This window comes from Amphiura filiformis, unplaced genomic scaffold, assembly GCF_039555335.1.
Source record: "Amphiura filiformis unplaced genomic scaffold, Afil_fr2py scaffold_314, whole genome shotgun sequence".
NCBI classification, from domain to species: Eukaryota; Metazoa; Echinodermata; class Ophiuroidea; order Amphilepidida; family Amphiuridae; genus Amphiura; species Amphiura filiformis.
This window is the reverse complement of record NW_027305778.1, coordinates 15,229-34,931: the sequence shown is the minus strand read 5'-3', so window position 1 is coordinate 34,931 and position 19,703 is coordinate 15,229. Positions and strand designations below refer to the sequence as shown.

Here is a 19,703-nt window from a genome sequence, read left to right as displayed (position 1 = left end):
CCAACCTGGTGGTGTAAAGTGCTCCCCATAACATATGAATATTAAGCAATAACACAATGGCTAATTTAAATAAGAAAGCGTCACATGCAAATGAGGGATTGCCCTCTCCAGGAATTGCTTCATGGCTGGATCACGCTTTTGAGTTCTGCACCACGATCGATATGATCGCAACACAAAGTCTATGGCATTCAACGCCATTTATTGTTCTATTGTGTCCCAGCAGCTATGTCTGCCATTGAGGTGTAGCATGCATGTGTGTAGAAATTCATGAAATTGGATGTAGGGGTGAAATTTTAAAGTTGATCCAATTATTCGCCAGCGAAGTGTTACGTGTAATCCGATTATCACTTTGTCTATTAGAACGAAATGAGCGTATTTATTTGCCTTCAAAAAGGTGCGTGATCCAGTTACCAAGGAGTTATGTAACCACTCCACTTTTAATCCAACTGATCTCTAATTGTTCCTTTGGTAAAAATAAATAAATAAATAAAAAGCCCACAAAAAAACCTTCAAGAATTGTCAAATGTAGGCCTATATTCGTAGTTTAAAAAAGACCTGTAAAACAAACATGGCAGAGAAAAAAAAATCTAAATAGTGAAATACTGAACAGATTTGAACTTCATCGAGTCTCGAAGTCCGGCGTTTTCCAAACTGAGCTAATGGGGTTCAGACATACATTTGCAGGTTGAATTGTTCGTATATAGGTATGTTTTGAATAAATAACCCATGACCCCAGTATGAATAGAAAAAAAAAGAAAGAAAGGAGAAAAAGAAAAGAAAAGAAAAAACAAAACAAAATAAAGCAAATAAAAAACAATAAAGAAACAAAATGAAAAACAAAGATTAAATTTATGAAGAAAAGCTCAAACCCCAAAATAAAAATAAAGCAACGGAAAAGTTTATAACGAGCCTCGAACTCCTGCTCAGTTCGCTCTTCTTAAGATGATTTAAAGTATGTCGCTTTACCAACCGAGCTAATGTAGTTAACACACAAATTCGTAGGTTTAATTGTTCGTATATATAGCTATGTGTATCGATGATTTGCTCAAAACCCTTTACACTTTTGTCACTTTTGTGGATGGCGCTGTTCATTTTTTCTCGTTTTTGCACGTTTTCAAAAGCCCTCGATAGGAAGCACATGTGCTAACTATCGAGTGAATACGGTATGTTAGCAATTAGCACATCGATGCCAAAGATACCAAAATCTGAATTTTGATGATTTTGACGATCCTCCAGAATCACAGAATAGGCCTAGGCCTTTAATGGAGTCGTCATAACATTAATATAATGCATTATAATTATCAGAACATCACAATAATGACCTGCAATTTGATGATACATTATTGAACTTGAACTTTTGAACTGTATTTCTTATTTTGTTTTGTTTTCATTCTGACCTCAACCGGTGTAAAGGTTAACAGCAATAATACAATGCAAATATTGTACAGGCATATATTATATAAGATAAAAAAAAAAAAAAAAAAAAAAAACAAAAAACCAACAACAATAACAATTAAATGATGACCATTTGCGAATATATGATTCTAAAAATCTTTATTCTGTCGCTATAAAACTAATAGGGCCGTATACTGAAAACAGTCCTATATTGAAGGCCTATCTCAAATGTGTATAATAAATCGAGTTGAATGTACATTATATCAACATGAGTAAATGAAATGCATTAGAACTGTTCCTAGCCATGTACCTTAAATTGTACATTTATAGATGCAAATTTCAGCAGACAAATCTCAGTTTCAATGCCTTTCAAGCCCGGGGGACACTTCAATATGAAATGGATATACTATAGGTGTAGGGCTGCATGCACTTGTACAGTAAGGACTAAGGAGCATTCGGTGAGAGCATGATTTTTAGCATTCGGAGAGAGCAAAATGTACACAATATGGGGTCATTGGGTGATCATGGTGATAGACGGACCGTTTGGATCTAAATTAGGGGGATATTGGGTTAGAATATGTATAAAATGTGGAGTGGGTGAGAGACAAAATAAGCCTCGAAAATTGAATTTCAAGTATTAATTGGCTTCAAATGGCTTTGTTATTTAAAAAAAAAAGTAACAATCAGACAGTGGAAAAATAAGGGTTTTTACTGACAGATCGAATGGAAAAATGGGTGACAGTTGCACTTGTTACAAAATAGGCCTATGGGGTCTTTGGTGACAGCTAAAGGCCCTACATACACGTCACCTCCAAAGTGGGAGTGCCCCCGGGCTTTCAAGATTGTGGAAATCAAAGGAAAACATAATGAACCTTTGATCTTGATGCCCAAAATTTTGGGGAGCCGAAAGGGGGGGGGGGCAAGCAATTTTTGGCCAGCCGAGAGGGGGAAGCGATTTTTGGCACACATTCATGGGGTGCCTTTTAAATGAAACGCTCTAAAAAGGCTTAGGAAAACAGTATGGAAATGCTTAGTATGCAAATTTTCCTGCTCGCTGCGCTCGCAACATACCGTAAACGTTCGCCTAATGGCGCTAAGGAGTTCATGGAAATGAGAGAGCGCCATCCCTGTAAAAGCCGACTATTATCACTGATCATTAAGGGTACGTGTAGTTAAAGAGTGAAACCTATCGACACATATTATTATGAACAAGATCGAACAAACTTGTTCATGATAATGCGGTAATCATTCACCTGATTGTTCACCGTTGTGGCCCAGTGAGCAGAGCATTAGACTATACACCAATCCGAGAAGCGTTTACTGTATTTGGCCCTCTATTGACGGCAACACAGATGTACCAGAGCGGGAGATTTAATTCGTAATTCAATACTCATGATTGTGTATTGAATATCACTGTTGTGTACAATTCCCGGGTACAATTCTGTATAGCACACAATAAATAATGGATGGAACCCCCGACCTCGGGACACCGCAGTTTTACATCGGGGACACCGCAGTAATGGCGAAGTCGGATAGGTGTATAGTGCGAGGATGAAGAGAACTTGTGGAGAGGATTGATGGTTCGAATCTCATGCAGTAATTTCTGACAGATTATGATGTCTGTCAATGTTTTTTTTTTTTCTGATTTGAGGAAATGTTATTCTCTATTTTCTTGATTTTATCTTTAACATTGTTTATATAATTTTTTTCTTGTATGTGTCTTTTTTCATGATTCTTTGTTTTTATCGTTTCATTTTAGAGTAACTCAATCCATTCAATCAAATGTTGTAATGAACCTATTTCATTGTATAGCCATTTGCTATGTGTGTGAGACAAACTGTCGCGTGCGACAAGTCTTTCAATTCGCGCTAGTGTCCTTGCCTATGCATCAGTGGTCATAAGAGGTATATCATTATTCGAAAGGGGGGTCCCAAATATACGGGGGTCCTTGCCTATGCATCAGTGTTCATAAGAGGTATTTCATTTTATTCGAAAGGGGGGGGGTCCAAATATACGGGGGTCATAAAGTCTTGGAAAGAATAATAGGAGGGGGTCATAAAATGTTTTATGACCAAAATGTAGGGAGTCACACGATGACCACAGAAAGTGTGTTATTTTATTCAAAAAGACTGATTTATTTCAATACAATTTTGGGGTTTGGGATCATAAAATTTTGTTGCCGAAATAGGGGGTGCGCAATTTTATTGACGCAGACTTTTTGTAAATTTGGGACCCCCCTTCCGAAAAAAATTATAGCCCTCTAAGAGGATTCAAAAGATAACCTCTGCCCCAATAATCCCTAGCTATATTTGATTGAAACTGTTCCACGGAGGATGTATCATAATAGGCCCAGTCTTCAAATGATATAACTAAAATTTGAATGAGTGAACGAGCAAAATCATACAACGACAACTGAATAGAGGCTGTGCATATGACGTATCATCCCGTAAATATGGTATACTACTCAAATGCATTCAACAAAAGCATGATTGCATCTTCCGCGACAGTTCGTCTCACATACATAACAAAATGCACTACGATCAAATAGGTTGATGACAACATTTGATTGAATGGACTGCACTGCACCATAATTACGGGGAAGAAACCGGTTCAAATCCTTTGTTTGGAGCCAATCGATAAATGCAAGGCCTCTATAGCTATCATTGAATACTGGCTAGGATTCCACAACACAATGAGAACATGTTATAAGACGCTTTGGAAGGCACACAATACCCCAATGGCTTTCCATATTATGTGCACTCAACAAGTATTCAGTATCGAAGCCCGGTATCGAAGTTACGTAATGTTACTATGTCAACGGGATCACGCGCTTAAGTAATGAACCACGATCGAAACAATCAGTACACAAAAAAGGCATACCAAAATAGCGTGATCGTAATGATCGCCATGCAAACAGTGCTTAGTTCCGATACCATCACGGAGTTACGTAACTACTTCGTGGTCTGATAGTTATATGATCAATGGTCTGATCTACTTGGGTTCGATCCTTTTAAGAAAAGAAAAAAATAGCTGATCATTTAAAATGCATAAATGAATAAAGTAATGTAGTTACACAATTTGAAACATTGAGGCCGTTCTATTTTTCAAAGGTCATTTAACTGTTAAATGTAGTGGAATATATCACGCATTGATAGGTAGCAGGTGGAGCAAATTTTGCCAGCGGTTTTTGTTGCCGTTTGTTCGCAGTGCCTATTTATCTAAAAATTAAAAGAAAATTAAAATAAAAAAAAATAAAAAAAAAATTAACAATATTCGTTCGTAAAATGGGGACAAAATCCAAAAACATTTCTTGACCCTTCTTCACATAAAAGTGGGGCAGAAATCAAGATTCGAACAAGTACCATTCACCATTCAAGGCGCACCCTCTACCGACTGAGCTAACGGGTCAGACAATAGAAGGTGTAATTTTGAACTGAAGAATATTAAAAAATATGAAGAAATTGCAATGTTAAAAAAAGATTTACCAACATGAGTTAGGTATAACGTATGAATCGATTTACAAATTAAGTCCAATGGCACTTTGAGAAAGAATACCTGAAGAAACCCCAAAACATTTGCTGCTCTAGCAACTCCTAGTGACCTAAAGTATTGGGTCATACTTTTTTTCTCAGGCATTATGTCCAGGTTGCTCAATTTAACATACACGTATCCTTAATGCTGTTGAGATTTTACAAGGATGGCGCTCTCACATTTCTAAGAATCCAAAAGCGCCATTAGGCGAACGTTTACGGTATATCTAGACCATAAGGGGTGATGCAATAATTATGTGTACCCCCGGGATGGTGAATTCTCAAAATGGTCTGATAAAAAACGCTTGCCCCCCCTTTGGCCGTGCCAAAAATCTTTGCCCCCCTTTGACGTGCCAAAAACCTTTGCCCCCCCTTTTGATGTGCCAAAAAATCTTTGCCCCCTCATACACACGCAAAATTCTGGGGAACCTGAATTTGATTCCTTACATTGTCTTATGATACAATGCGAGCGCAGCGAGCATCAAATTTTGCATATTTGAACGTGTTCCTAACGTTTTCCTACACCTTTTTAGGGTGTATAGAAACGGTGCCCAAAATATCTGTGCCAAAAATTGCTTGCCCCCCTTTCAACCTGCCAAAATTACTTGATCCCTCTTTCGACCTGCCAAAAATGCTTGCCCCCCCCTTTTGGCCTGCCAAAAAATCTTTGCCCCCCCTATAATTCACCACCCCAGAGGTACACATAATTATTGCACCACCCCTAAATGGTTTGCAAATTGGGATAAAAAAATTGGCATGTGTATTAAAGGGGGGGTAAAAGATTTTTGGCGGGCTGAGAAGGAGGGGGGGGGGAGCAATTTTTGGCAGGCCGAGAGGGGGGGGCAAGTGAGTTTTGGCGGGCCCTTCGGAAATTTTACCCCCCCCGGGGGCTCATAATTATTGTACAGCCCCAAAAGCTACTTTTATATAAAAAAAAAACCCTTCCCTGTGCATTCAGATCATTGCAATGTCAAGATGGTGGGTTTGTGTGTCTGTAGGTGTGAATGTCGAGGGGGGGGGAATGGCCCCTGGCCCAAATTATTGGTGGCCCAATGGTACTTTTCCATAGCCACCAAAATTATTGGGGGGGGGGGTTCTGGACAGGAGCCACTGTGTCTTCTGCGCTTTCGTTCTTGGAAAAAAGTTTTCAGCCTGTGAGCCAATCACAATTGGTAATTTAGCTACGGGCTATCTGTAATAAATAACGTGTATGTGCAGCTCGTATGATAATAAAAATGGTCATGAAATTTTGACGAGATTCTGGCTGCTTTGTGTAATTGAAGAATTTAAGAAAGCGCACCATGTCTAGATAGAGCAAACGAGAGATGATTCAAAGGAAGTAGTCTCTAAATTAGTTGGTAAGTATGGAATACATGTATAAATTGCTGATCAGGTTTCAAGACACTGAGCATGCGAGTGAACGATATTTTTAAAAAGCTTAATTTTAAGTTCACAACCCTGCTGAATTTTGCAACCATGCTTGCATGGGCTTGTTCTTAGTGCCGTACTATTACGCTAGTACGAGGAACCCATACCGTACTTAGCTCTGCTAGTACGGTATGGGTTGATCTGTATGCAGAAAGCGAGTGCAACGTAATTTCAATGGAGCAATTAATAAACAGTACAAGGCTCCAGAAGCTTAAATATCTGCATGTTTGTCATAATATTAATTACACGGGTTGTTGTACTTCTTTAGTTCTTACCTAAACATTCATGTTTGAAATTGTAATTAATACTCCATTATGAATCCAGAAAAAAATAAGTTTCCAGAGCACACAATTCCAATGCAAGTTAAACTTTTATTCCCGTAAATATGAAATATCACATGATCAGGTGTCACGTGGTACATGTCAGCGCTACGTCATTGGCTCTGATTGGCAAAGCGTGACGTCACTCTGTTTACGCTGTTTTTATGACTTTGATTTTAGGGCCGTAAGCTTGCACGCATGCGAATTTTTTAGATCGTTTTCATCTTTTTGGTGATTGTACATGCAATGCAGCATATGGTTCTTTTCATAAGGAACACAGGATTAGTTTGATGAACAATTTAGAGTGAGTATATGTGTAATTTACTGACAATCGATGCACTCAAACTGAGATGCCTCTTCTGTGCAAACTTAAAATAGGGCAGCATCAATAACGAAAATGTCATACCGATAAATGACACGCCTGTTTTGCCCGGTTTTTAAGTTTGCCTTGCGAACTAACTATTACGCTAACTTTCTTATTCGGCGAGGAGGACGATTTCGACCTCCTGGTTTGTTTACAAACAGAGAGGTAGACAAAAGACCGTTCCGCTTGTCCAAACACTCAAGTATCAGAAGGATGGTCCACAATAGCGTGATTCACGTAACATGAATAGGGATTAAAAAGCTGTCACGTAGAACCATGTGCTTCTATTGTCCAATTTGCCATCAAGATTTCATATGGAAACAGTTCAGACCCAGTACAGGATCTTGTCAGAAATTAATATCTTGTTCTGGGTCTGATTATTCGGACTAGCTTGTTCTCAAGTGGTAGGAAGTGCCATCGGGTGTCTCCAGTGTAAACTGTTTTCACTAGTTACTGTCGCAAAATATTAATATTGACAATAATTGACAACTTGTTTGACCTGTCCATGGGGGGGGGGGCACTCACATGTCCTACGGCTACGCCTTGATACACCTACTACGGGTATGTGCGGCATGGCGACGACCCCCTTTTTCAGCGCCTAAAACTCGTTTTTTTCTAGCCGCTCCTCAGACTCTCATATTAATTCATCATATTTTAAAACTCATGCCCCGGTCTCATGCCTGGCAGGGTCTTACTTGCTAGAAATTGAGGGTTGCCGTCATTTGAATAAAATTGCCTGTCCCAATTTGACCTTTAAAACATTTACCAGATGTCTATAGCCCATTGGGGGTTCAAAGAGTTCAAAAAGGTGCTGATATATGTGTTGGTGCCAATTTAGGCTTTTAAGCATTTATGTGTGGTGCGCCCTTAAATTCAGTAAGCGATCTAAATTTAGCTCTTCTCTGGACTTGCGCAGAAGTCGTGTAAACAATTCAGACAGACAAAATGGCGGAAAGTTACCCGTGGTAATTACAATTTGTTCTACCACTGAGCACACTAAAATCACTAAAATCAGACTAAATAGCTATCTTACAGTGTTATAAATTATCAACGAGTATTAAAGAGATATTAAAGAATTGGTTTGTAAGTGAAAACTGTGTTTGGTGCGTATGTTCAACGAATCCCAGGTTACATTCTGCAAAGTAGGGATCGATCTGTCTCAAATAGGCCAAGAGTTCGGTCGTCAGGGCGAAGATTTGGTAAAACCCCTACATTAAGTAGAACAAATTGTAAATGTTCTAAGTTGAACAAAGGTTTATGACATGCTATAAGGTTCATAAGTTGAACCATTGTCATAAAATGCCGTAGAGTCACAAATTGGCGAGATTTATGGCAAATAAACAAGGTTCTATTTATAGAGCAGTGCTGTGTCGAGTGACAACACACAGTGCAGTACGCCTGTGTGTGTATACTGTATTGCAAGCTTTTCTGTGATATCAATCAGGGCTGTACAGCAATCGGTACATGTACATGTGTATAGCAAATAAGCTTATAGAAATACAGTACGTCTGTAAACAAGCTAAAAGTTATTTCTGGGCTATTCACATGACAGTGCATGTACACCAGTATGAGTATAGCATACACGCTAAAAATAAATCAGGGCTAAAACAGGCATGTGACCGTGTTCCTCATGTCTGTTCGGCAAGCATATTTAAATGAAAATTGAGGCTCTACAGTGTTTTGTGTGCGTAAACTCTGTACAGCAAATAATTATTTGAGCAAGCTTATTTAAGCAAAAATTAAGATTCTGCATATGCATAGCACGCCGCAAATTTGCGCGTAACAAAGCATACACACATGCAGACATACTCCTATTGATTTTAGGATTTTAAGGCAGATATACACGCACGACAGACGCTTTCTTGATTTCGAGCATAAATCAAGGCTTTTCGAATGAAAATATAAGCGTGCTTTGGCGAAAATAGGCCTACATCGGTAGGATTCGGTACAAACTGTGTACAATAAATCGAAATCGCATAAAATCGTGTGTAAACAAACACGGCATTATAAGCCACACCCATCGCATGTGTATCAAAGATACAAATTGTACAATTGAGGAGCTTATTTAAGCAAAATTAAGTTTCGGTGCTTTTCGCATATTATATTGCATCTGCATAGCATGCCGCAAATTTTGCGTAACAATAAGACGCGTCCCTTTCTTGATTTTAGGCGGTAACGAATCAAGGCATACATACACGCATACAAAATATATACTTGATTTTAGGGTGCATGCAATAGTTATACCCTTTCTTGATTTAAGGGCGATATTGAATCAAGGCATACTTACATGCAATACTTACCCCTTTCTTGATTTAAGGGCGAACTCGAATCAAGGTCAATATACATGCATGACATACTCTTTCTTGATTTCAGAATAAATCAAGGCTTTTCGGCAAAATTACTAGCGTGCTTTAGCGAAAATAAATTTGTGTCGAAATTGTGTGTAAACAAACATTGCATAATAAGCTGCACGTATCGCAAGTGTGAAAAAGCTACAATTGAGGGCTCCCTTCATCCAACAAATAGATTGTGAAATAAAGTTGAGACACAAAGGAGAGTAATAAAAATGAGCAATAAAAGTACAAGTTCTTCTGCTCACAGGAGTAGCAAAAGGTCATCCAGAACTTCACTATCGAAAAGCACAGAGTATGCCCTCCTTGAGGCAGCCACCAAAAAGGCGGAGCTGCAATGCCGCGCCGAGGCACTCAAATTAAAACAGTCTCTGGAAAAAGAAGAGTTTGAGTTGCAGTCTAAAGCAAGATACCTAAAGCAAGCTCTGGAAAAAGAAGAGTTTGAGTTACAGACTAGAGCAAAAGACTTGCAACAAAAGAGGGAGCTGCTAGCCATGGAGACAGAAATAAATGTCGAGGAAGCAAAAATAGCTACATTAGAGAAATACGATGACGAATCAAAGAGCAGACGAAGCAGGTCGTTATCAGAAGGGCTTCCACTTATTTTAATTGACGATAAAGTTTCTGTGAGTCGTTGGTTAGAAGATACCAAAGAAATTCAAGGCGCTAAAGGCCCAAATCCATGGGAAAGTCCATGTGACAAAACAACAAAGTTGGAAATTGCAAAAGAGCAAGTCAACATGATCTCTGAGGTGCACTGTGATGTACAGCAACCAAAGAAACAGTTGTCTACCAGTAGTCCAGTGCAAATTGACGCCCCGCCACAAAATGACGCCGGTCAATTGCTGTCAACAGAAGCGCCGGTGAATATGGGAAAATTGTCAATTAGTAGTCCATTGCTAATCAGTATACCACCACAATATGACACAGGTCAATTGTCAGCCGTAGCAGCACCGGTGGATACAGACAGAGATCAGTCAAAAGAGATTAAAACTCCAGCCAGACAATTCAGTCCGGACAATGACATGAAACAACAGCCTACTAATCCATCCGTATTCATGAATTCTAGCATGGGTCAAGCTCAACCCATAAATACGATGGTGACACAGAGTGTAAACAAAGAGAGTTTACAACAAAGGGATCCAGCCAATAGTGACCTTGGCAAGTTAACGCAATTGCTCATCACACAACAAGTTCGAGCACAACTACCAGCGCAGAAGATCCAAGTATTTAGCGGAGATCCGTTAAAATTCACCACATTCATGAAAGCCTTTGAATACGGAGTGGAGGACAAAATTTTAGATGGTAGAGACAGAATCAATTATTTATGGCAATACACCGCAGGTGAACCAAAGAGCCTAGTGAACAGCTGCCTGTATTACACAGATGCAAATGAAGGATACAGCAAGGCGAAACAGCTACTTACCAAACGGTTTGGAGACAGCCACAAAATTGCTCAAGCTGTTTTGAAGAAAGCAAAGGAATGGCCAGATGTCAAGGAACAGGCTAGTTGCCTTAATGAATTTTCATTATTCTTGCTAGAATGCCACAATATGATGCAAGCTAACAGTCCCTTGAAAGAACTGGACAACACCAGTAGCCTGCAGCTGTTGGTTGGTAAACTACCGTATAGGCTTAAGAACTTGTGGAGAGCCAAGGTGTATGATATTCAGGAAGAAAAACTGAGAACCGTTGGCTTCAAAGACTTAGTTGACTTTGTGAGTCGCCACGCACAGATCGTCGCAAATCCAGCCTTTGGTACGATTAGCAGCGACACCAAGAGTAATAGCAGAAATCAACAGTATGACAACAAACCGAAGCCAAGAACTTCAAGTTTCGTCACCGGTACCCATAGTGAAGAGAAACCGCCTCAACAAAACTGTCTTCACTGTGATACTTCAACACATACACTGGAAGTATGCAGGGTGGTCCAGAAGAAACCATACGATGAAAGGATGGCTACTCTGCGGAAACTGGGTGTGTGCTTTGGCTGTGTCAAGAAAGCGTCTCACCTCGTCAGAGACTGTACAAAAGAGCCAAATGCATCACTTGCAAAGGCAGACACCCAACTGTTTTGCACCGTGAACGAGGCTAAAGAGACCCCAGAAGTCGGAAGTAGAGGCATCAACCACATGTGGTTTAACTGGGGCAGGATGCATGGCGTCGGTATTATCGGTGGTGCCGGTAACCGTACAGTCAAGAGACACAGGCAAAGAAGTCAAGACATATGCTCTGCTGGACAGCAAGAGTACTGCTGTATTCTGCTCTAAGAATCTTAAGAGTAAATTGGCTATGAAAGGAACAAAGACAAAGATCAAGGTCCAAACTATCAATGGAGACAAAGATGTCGACACATACAAGTTATCAGGTTTGGAGGTAACAGATGCTGATGGTAAAATCAACATTGAATTACCTGTTGTTTATACCCAGGACTCCATACCAGTCAAGGTGGAAGATATGGTCTCCAAAGAAGATCTGACTCCATGGCCATATTTACAAGATATAACAGTGCCTGAGTTGCTGAAAGGGCAGAGAGTCGACCTGCTCATTGGGAATAATGTCCCAAGAGCATTGGAACCGCTAGAAGTCATCCAGAGTCAACACAACGGTCCATACGCATGTAGATCAGCATTAGGCTGGGAGATACATGGGCTTACAAAGGCAAGAGCTACATCAACAACAACAAGTATGGCTTCTGTACATAGAATCTCTGTGGAGGACTTGCATAATGAGTTTGCCGACCCTTACAACCATGATATTAATAAGCGGACGATAGAAGACAGACCGCAAAATTCAATAGGTGACAACATGGTGGTAAAGTCGATTCATTTCAAGGACGGCAACTCTCAGATGAAGCTGCCACTTAGTAACCAGGAAGTGACAGTCCCAAGCAACAAGCCAATGGCAGAAAGCAGGATCTCACACCTGAAGAGAAAATCCCAAAGAGAGCCACAGCTCAGGGAAGAGTACAATAGAGTCAAACTAATTAGAGAAGGTTCTTCACCCTCACAATGGCAACATGTTGACACGGCACGGAACCCGGCTGATGAATGCTCGCAGGGTCAAACAGTAAAAAACAGTTTCAGCAACCGTAGATGGCCTAGAGGTCCTGAATATCTATGGCAGAAGGAGACTGAACAGCCAAGTCAACCATGTAACAGTGATGAGAACCAACTGGATAATGATCCAAAATATGAGGCATCCGTTAACGCCATTCAAGTAGAGGAACACAAAGATCCTATTGTCAAACTACTGCGACATTATTCCAAGTGGAATTCCTTGAAGAGAGCGGTCGCATACCTACTGAGACTGAGAAGAATGTTGCTGCAAAAGGCTAAAAAGAAAAACAATGCAGCTGCCAAAAATGACACAGAAGAAACCCAATCTAGACATTCCTTAGAACCAACTCGAGAGTCCCACCTGTCAGCGGATGATCTCCAGGAAGCAGAGGAAGCGATTGTTCGCTACATCCAGCAAGAAGCATTTGCTAAGGAGATCAGCGCTCTGAAAGCTACACCAGATCAGAAGATCATGTGTAAGAAGAGACAGAAAGTAGGTTCCTTAGACAACCTGGATCCTATGATACTTGATGGGATACTACGAGTTGGCGAAGGACTCCGCAACGCTCCTATAACAGATCACGTGAAGCATCCAATGATTCTGCCAAAGAACCACCATGTTTCACACCTGATTATAAGACACACGCATGAACATGTCAACCATCAGGGCAAAAACCATGTCTTAGCAGAACTGAGGCAAAGATTCTGGATAATCAATGCGAGCGCAGCGGTGAGAAAATTAGTGAAGCAGTGTGTAACATGCTGCAAATACCAAACCAGAAATGTGGTGTTAATGGCAGACAACCAAGCGCCATGCAAGTCATGGACCCCAGGCTGCGTTCAAGAAATACATCCAGACAAGAATGGACATGTGCGCAGCACCAAGATCAAGACACAAACCACAGAACTTTGTGTACTGCTTGAGCAAGATAGCCCATTGCAAGGACCCAAGGACATGAACTAAAAAGACATGGCGAGCCCCCGGCGCCTAATCTGGGACACCAACTGGAAGTTTACTTTTAGTTGATGGGGGTTACTGGAAACCCCAAGTCAGACGAAAAACAACACAGACTTTAAGGGCCTTGAGCCCATCCAGCCATCCAGTCATTATTGTGATAAGATACCAGTGTGAGAGCATGCAGACACTACCTGTACCAGGAACCTACCAGTGTGGGGTGAGTGTGTACCTACCAGGAACCTACCAGTGTGGGGTGAGTGTGAACCTACCAGTGTGAACTACGAGAACCATGAAGACGTGCAGATGTTGGAGCCGTGGAAGTTTCAACTGCTGATCAACATGGTGCAGGTTTGCAGACAGCAGTCTACCATGTTGACTGTTGTGTTGTGACAAGCAAAGTGAACTTCAAACTTTTATTTATAACCACTGAGGAAGTTTCTAGCACCTAGGATTTGCACTGTGAAAATGCTGACAAATGTGGCAAAATGATAATTTGCTAGGTAAAGTGAAATCCTGATATGCAGCCGCCCTTGTTGGGTTTCCTTAGGATGTCAAAAGGGATTGTTTTGTTCTGAGTTAGGCCTTTTTGTCATATTTCATTTGCCCATGGTATAGCATATCATATTTCATTTTACTTTGCAATAAATCACTTAAAATTTGAGATTGTGGATAATTTCAGCAGCTTGGCGTGAACTACAGGTACATAATAACATGTACATAGCCACTGATCAACTTGGACATTTGCTTGAATGGCTTGTTACAAACTTTGGAAATGAAAGACAGTAAATTCATCATTTTAGAGCCAGCATAATACATGTATATGTGAAATATGGTTTATAGCTCATGGGAAGTTGTGCCTGCTACTTTCAAAAATTGCCACTCATCACATGTCAACACGCGTAGTTAATTTCACACAGTGCTCCAGTCAACAGATTGAACTGTTTACATGTATTGAACATTTGGATGGACATTAGAAATCTGAAAATAAGTTGTACAAAGACAGCTTTAAATTTCAGTCTACTGACATTTTATGATTGAGAAATTGGTTGAGTTTAAATTAGTCCAAATTTGGACAATTCTATCAGAGTTCAACTAAACTAATCTTTTTTGGTTTAAATTGAGCTTCACAGTGTGATATGGTAAACATTTGGGTTTCATTTCAGGCAAAATTAATTGTCAAATCTTCTGTGCATCTTGCACTGTTTTTGTTAGTGAAATGTTTCATTAATTTTCTGTGGAAAGTTTACTGAATCACACCATGAAATATCTTGATCAGAGCAATCAATCAGGATTTTAGAAATCTAGCTTCATATTCTGGTTTACTCCGGTCTTTGAACTAGATCATTTTCATTCATCATTTATAGGATTAGCATGATTATAATTAACAGATCATGTTGGTAATGCTCGTTATTGCCTCATTAGATTAGAAGTGCTTCTTTAGGTTTTATAACATTTCCCATGTGCACTTGAGGCTTGAGTAAAGTTTAATTTACATGTATATTCACATGTGGCTTCTCCATGTGACTTGGTATGCTGGGCTCTTGTTTGCCCTGCCAATTGTTTCATTCCAATTGCTCAGTGCATTTGGCACTGTTCTTGTTTTGGTCATTGTTTTTGAGTATTAACCAGATCACATGGTGAAGTGCTTTGTTTACAAATAAGTAAAGTCAATAATTTGCACAAAATATTGTGCTTTTGAGGTTTGGCTATATTTAGCCTTAAGGTATTTTTCAATTGTTCAAGTTTTAAATTTAAACCTGCTCAAAGGACCAAGTTATAGAGTTGGATGATTTTGATATCATCATATGAACTGTGAAAGGACACTATATAGTATAACTGCTTACAATGCAGCTTTCAAAGTAGCAATGCTACTCACTGGTCTTTAAAGAACCAGAACAGTCTATGAAAGAAGGACAACTTGACACATAGCAGAGTTAATCTTCATGAAAGGTTTCTTTATTGAGCATTCACCTGCATTCAGATGTTTGCTATTTACATGAAGTGTTGTCAAATTATGTTTGCGTTATATTTGGTAATCCGCCAGACCGCATTTATAGTTTTTGGTCACTTCGTTTCACATTGTTTGAGATTTTGGAGTGAATTTACAAGGTGTCCATTTCTAAATTGGGCACTCAATTGTTGTCAGTCAATTTAGGAGTAATTGAAAGCGCAGCGTTCAATTAGGGGCCGGAATGTTGGTGCCAATTTAGGCTTTTAAGCATTTATGTGTGGTGCGCCCTTAAATTCAGTAAGCGATCTAAATTTAGCTCTTCTCTGGACTTGCATGCAGAAGTCGTGTAAACAATTCAGACAGACAAAATGGCGGAAAGTTACCCATGGTAATTACAATTTGTTCTACCACTGAGCACACTAAAATCACTAAAATCAGACTAAATAGCTATCTTACAGTGTTATAAATTATCAACGAGTATTAAAGAGATATTAAAGAATTGGTTTGTAAGTGAAAACTGTGTTTGGTGCGTATGTTCAATCGAATCCCAGGTTACATTCTGCAAAGTAGGGATCGATCTGTCTCAAATAGGCCAAGAGTTCGTTCGTCAGGGCGAAGATTTGGTAAAACCCCTACAATATGGCCTTGTTCTAGAAATTGGGTCTACTAAAAAGGTCAATTAGCTTCTCAAAACATACTATTTATAACAGGGCCGTAGCAAGGTTGAAAAATGTGGGGCGGCCATCACAAATATGGGGCGGCCAAATTACTAATATATGCCCAAATTGAAATAAAGATATAAAGAAAAACATAACGAATTTCTCAAAAAGTGGGGCGGCCAAGGCATCCCCGGCCGCCCCGCTTGCTACGGCCCTGATTTATAATATAGCATCTGTCAAAGGCATTAATTTTGCCCATCACAGGAGCAGACTCCCTGTCTAAAATGACGGCCAGACGGGTGGCTAGCTAAGACCCTGATGCCTGGTAATTGCCAGGCCTAAACTTCAGATGATGCTTTGTCATCAATTTTCTTCCACTGAAAACCTCTTGAAAACCATTGTTAAGGTGAATATTGGGCTCCTTTTCAACTTTGGTCGCCATTGCTGGCAACAACTAAATGCATTTGAAATGTAAACATGAGTAAAAGGCGGACTTCAAACTTTTTGGATGACCATTTGGAATTGGGAATATAAAACTGGAAGCAAATGACTCTGTACCTAAAATATGTGCATTTCCTTGGGCCAGGGACTGTAATAGTGAATTAGAGGTGATTTATGATCCACCAATGGTGGGGGAAGACCGCCGAATTCTGCTTACTTCAGCATACCGTTCATCACACATAAAACTAAATGTTTTTCTTTACAGCAATGTTGAACAGGAAAACCATTTTAGATGGAAAGCAAATTTATACTTCTACACTACTCAAATTTCACTCACCGGAGCGCTTTCACCGGCTCAACCGGCATCTTCAGCGGATGTTATTGCTCTGAAGATTTATTGTTGCTAGTGATGTTGTTGAGACACCTCCGATGACGTCACAGATGTTGATGACGTCAAACAGGAAGATGTTGTGGTGACAGTGACGCCCCCTTGGTTCCGGGGGTCAGGAGGTTATCCCAGACTGGGTCGATGTCTAACCCTCTGTCTAACTCTTTTGGGTTTGCTTTGTAGTGCTGCTGCTATAATTATTCAGTAGGTGAGTAAAGTACAGGGACTCAGGGTAATTATGATCAGGATTCAACTCTAGTGTGCATGTGATGCAGTTTGCTATTCATAAGGCCTTAAAAAGAAAATTGTTTGATTGGCACAACATAAAAAAAAGGGTGGTTAGGTTGTGATTAAAAATTTTCTTTTTTTGATTAAGGCCTTGGAACTTTTTTTCTTCTTTTTGTTTTTTAATTTAATTATTATTGATTAATTTATGTTTTTGTTTATTTATTTTTTTGTTGCAAAAAATTTTTTAAAAAAAACAAGCTTTAGGGTCGGGCCTAATTTATGGTCGGTCGGGTTACACCAATCAAACAATTTATTTTGAGGCCTACATGTAATTCTGCTTAGTGCCTAAATGGTATAGGCACTAGGTCTATTAATTATCTTGACCCGAATTGAAAACTAACACATATGCTGTTCTTGAACAATTTTTGAAATGTATGACAAGGCATGCACATGTCAATTTTTTAGCGCATGAATGTTAAAAGTACCAAATAAACTTTTGTACTCTCAAGCTTCAAGTCAACAAAGTGTGTGTAAGGAATCTGCTATAAAAGAAAATATTATTGGAAAGAGCAAAGTCTACACGTTTAAATAAAAACAGAAATTGTTGCAATTGCTCAGAGCAAACTAAAGTTATACTTATTTAAATACAACCACCCATTTATGAAGCTGCACACGGCTGATAGATTTTCATCCATTTCAATTTCGAAGAATCGGCAAAGTCCTAACAGGATTTATTGTTGAAATAACAACTTTTGCTTTCAATTAATATTCAATAAGCAGGATGAAGTCCATGATGGTATGTAATTTGTAGGGATACCAATTTAAGTCTTTACAAACGATCCGGCAGAAGCTTGATCGGGAAATGTTGGGTAAAGGATTGCATCTTGAGCTAATCTGTGGGTCTTGCTGTAACGTATGTCTAACTCTAGCAATGTTTACTTGTGATCTACTAGTTCGTGGTCTGCCTGAAGCTTCCGGTTGTCTGTTCCTTAGTGTCCCATGCCTATTGAACTTGTTCACATTCTTATATACTGCTCCCTTACATGGAATCCGATTAGCTGTGGGAAATTGGAGACGGAAAAGACGCTAAACGTCAGTGGGACTCTTAGTTTCATGATGCTTCATCGACAGAAACGTGCGCTCTCATGCAGTAAATTGTGGTGCCATGATGTCATTTGGCCTGCTTCATTATAATGTAGTGAAATGAGGTAAAATTCATATTGAAAAGAACCCTTGAACATAATTATTGGTCAAAAGCACACCTGCCACGTAACATTTTACATTTGAATATCGCCTTACCAATCAATATAATAGGTACCGAGAAGTGAAACCGTGTGCAGTTACAAAAATGGGTGGTTGTATTCAAATGAGTTTAACTTGAGTTTGCTGTGAGCAATTGCAACAATTCCTAGTTTATCTAGACGTGTAGAATTTGCTCTTTCTAATGATATTTTCATTTTGTGCAGATTCCTTACATATCTCTAGTTACAGCCCCTCAAACATGAGTTTACTTCTTTTTGACTCAGCCTGTACAACTAAGAAAAACTGCTGATTATGATCAGGGGATGTCAAACATTTTAAGAGTTTCAAGTTTGATTATTTCCATCTCAATTTTCAGATATTATGAAAATAATGAAAGTTTTGGTCAAATTGAAAAGGTGATGCGGGCAGGTGACGGGAAACTAATAATTTCATTACATAGGCCTTATTTTGGTGTTTTGATGGATAATATTTGAAATAAACTTGGAACTTGGATAATAAAAAGTTAGCCATGTCCACAGCAAGGGGAAATACACTCAAAATCTCATTTTGGTCCTCAGTATCTCGAATAAAAGTCAATCTTTGACTAACAATTATGCACAAGGGCCCTGATTATCAGCACAGAATCGTAGTGGTTGGTGTGTGGATGGGTTGGTGTGTTTTGTGGGTTTGATGTGATGTGGCTTCGATTTTGTGAATATGTGTCCACATTGAATAGTACACAGGTTCAATTTTGATGCACTTGGGGTGAAGTATGAGCTAGAATATAACTAAGGCTCTGTAAAAAATGAAATTGAAACTGGAGAGAATATATAAGTTATGAGGAAATAACCTTGTACTATTAGTCATATGAATAGACCAGATCAGAATTCTATTCAAATTTATTTGTAGACATTGTATACAATTGAGATGACCTAAATTATACTAAACTAGGCGGTTACCCGTATTTGGCGGTTCTTGGCTGTCGCGATTACCTGGCTGATGATGACTGTACTCACCAAGTTTTATGCCCATAGGACAGTTTTTACTAATTTGACCTCATATGACCCCTTGTGACCTCAAAATGACCTTCCAAAATTGGACTCTAAATGTTGACTGTACCCACCACCATGTTTCATGCCATATGACAGTTTTTAGTAATTAGACCTTGGATGACCCCAAAATGACCTTCCAAAAATTTGACTCTAAAAGTTGACTGTACGGTACCCACCAAGTTTCATGCGCATACGACATTTTTTACTAATTTGACCTCAGATGACCCCAAATGACCTTCCAAAAATTTGACTATAAAAGTTAACTGTACCCACCAAGTTTCATGCCCATACGATAGTTTTTACTAATTTGACCTCAGATGACCCCTGGATGACCTCG

The 19,703-nt window shown here is 39.4% G+C and overlaps 1 protein-coding gene and 1 long non-coding RNA gene across 3 annotated transcripts in view; both read left to right on the top strand.

Annotated features, from left to right (window-relative positions):
* The first annotated feature begins 6,228 nt into the window (after nt 1–6,228).
* The window catches only part of LOC140145476 (uncharacterized), a 28,203-nt gene continuing 14,728 nt past the window's right edge, over nt 6,229–19,703 (top strand). Inside the window, exon 1 of one of the 2 annotated variants that reach the window (XR_011858069.1) lies at nt 6,229–6,283. This is a non-coding gene — a long non-coding RNA (uncharacterized lncRNA). Of the gene's footprint in view, nt 6,284–16,743; nt 17,053–19,703 lie in introns of those variants that run through there. The other variant, XR_011858070.1, reaches the window with a different exon arrangement.
* On the top strand, nt 9,321–13,411 carry LOC140145475 (uncharacterized). Its single transcript, XM_072167192.1, has 2 exons — nt 9,321–11,403; nt 11,486–13,411. The coding sequence occupies exons 1-2, from the start codon at nt 9,604–9,606 to the stop codon at nt 13,409–13,411; spliced, it is 3,726 nt and encodes a 1,241-aa protein (XP_072023293.1). The 5' UTR covers nt 9,321–9,603.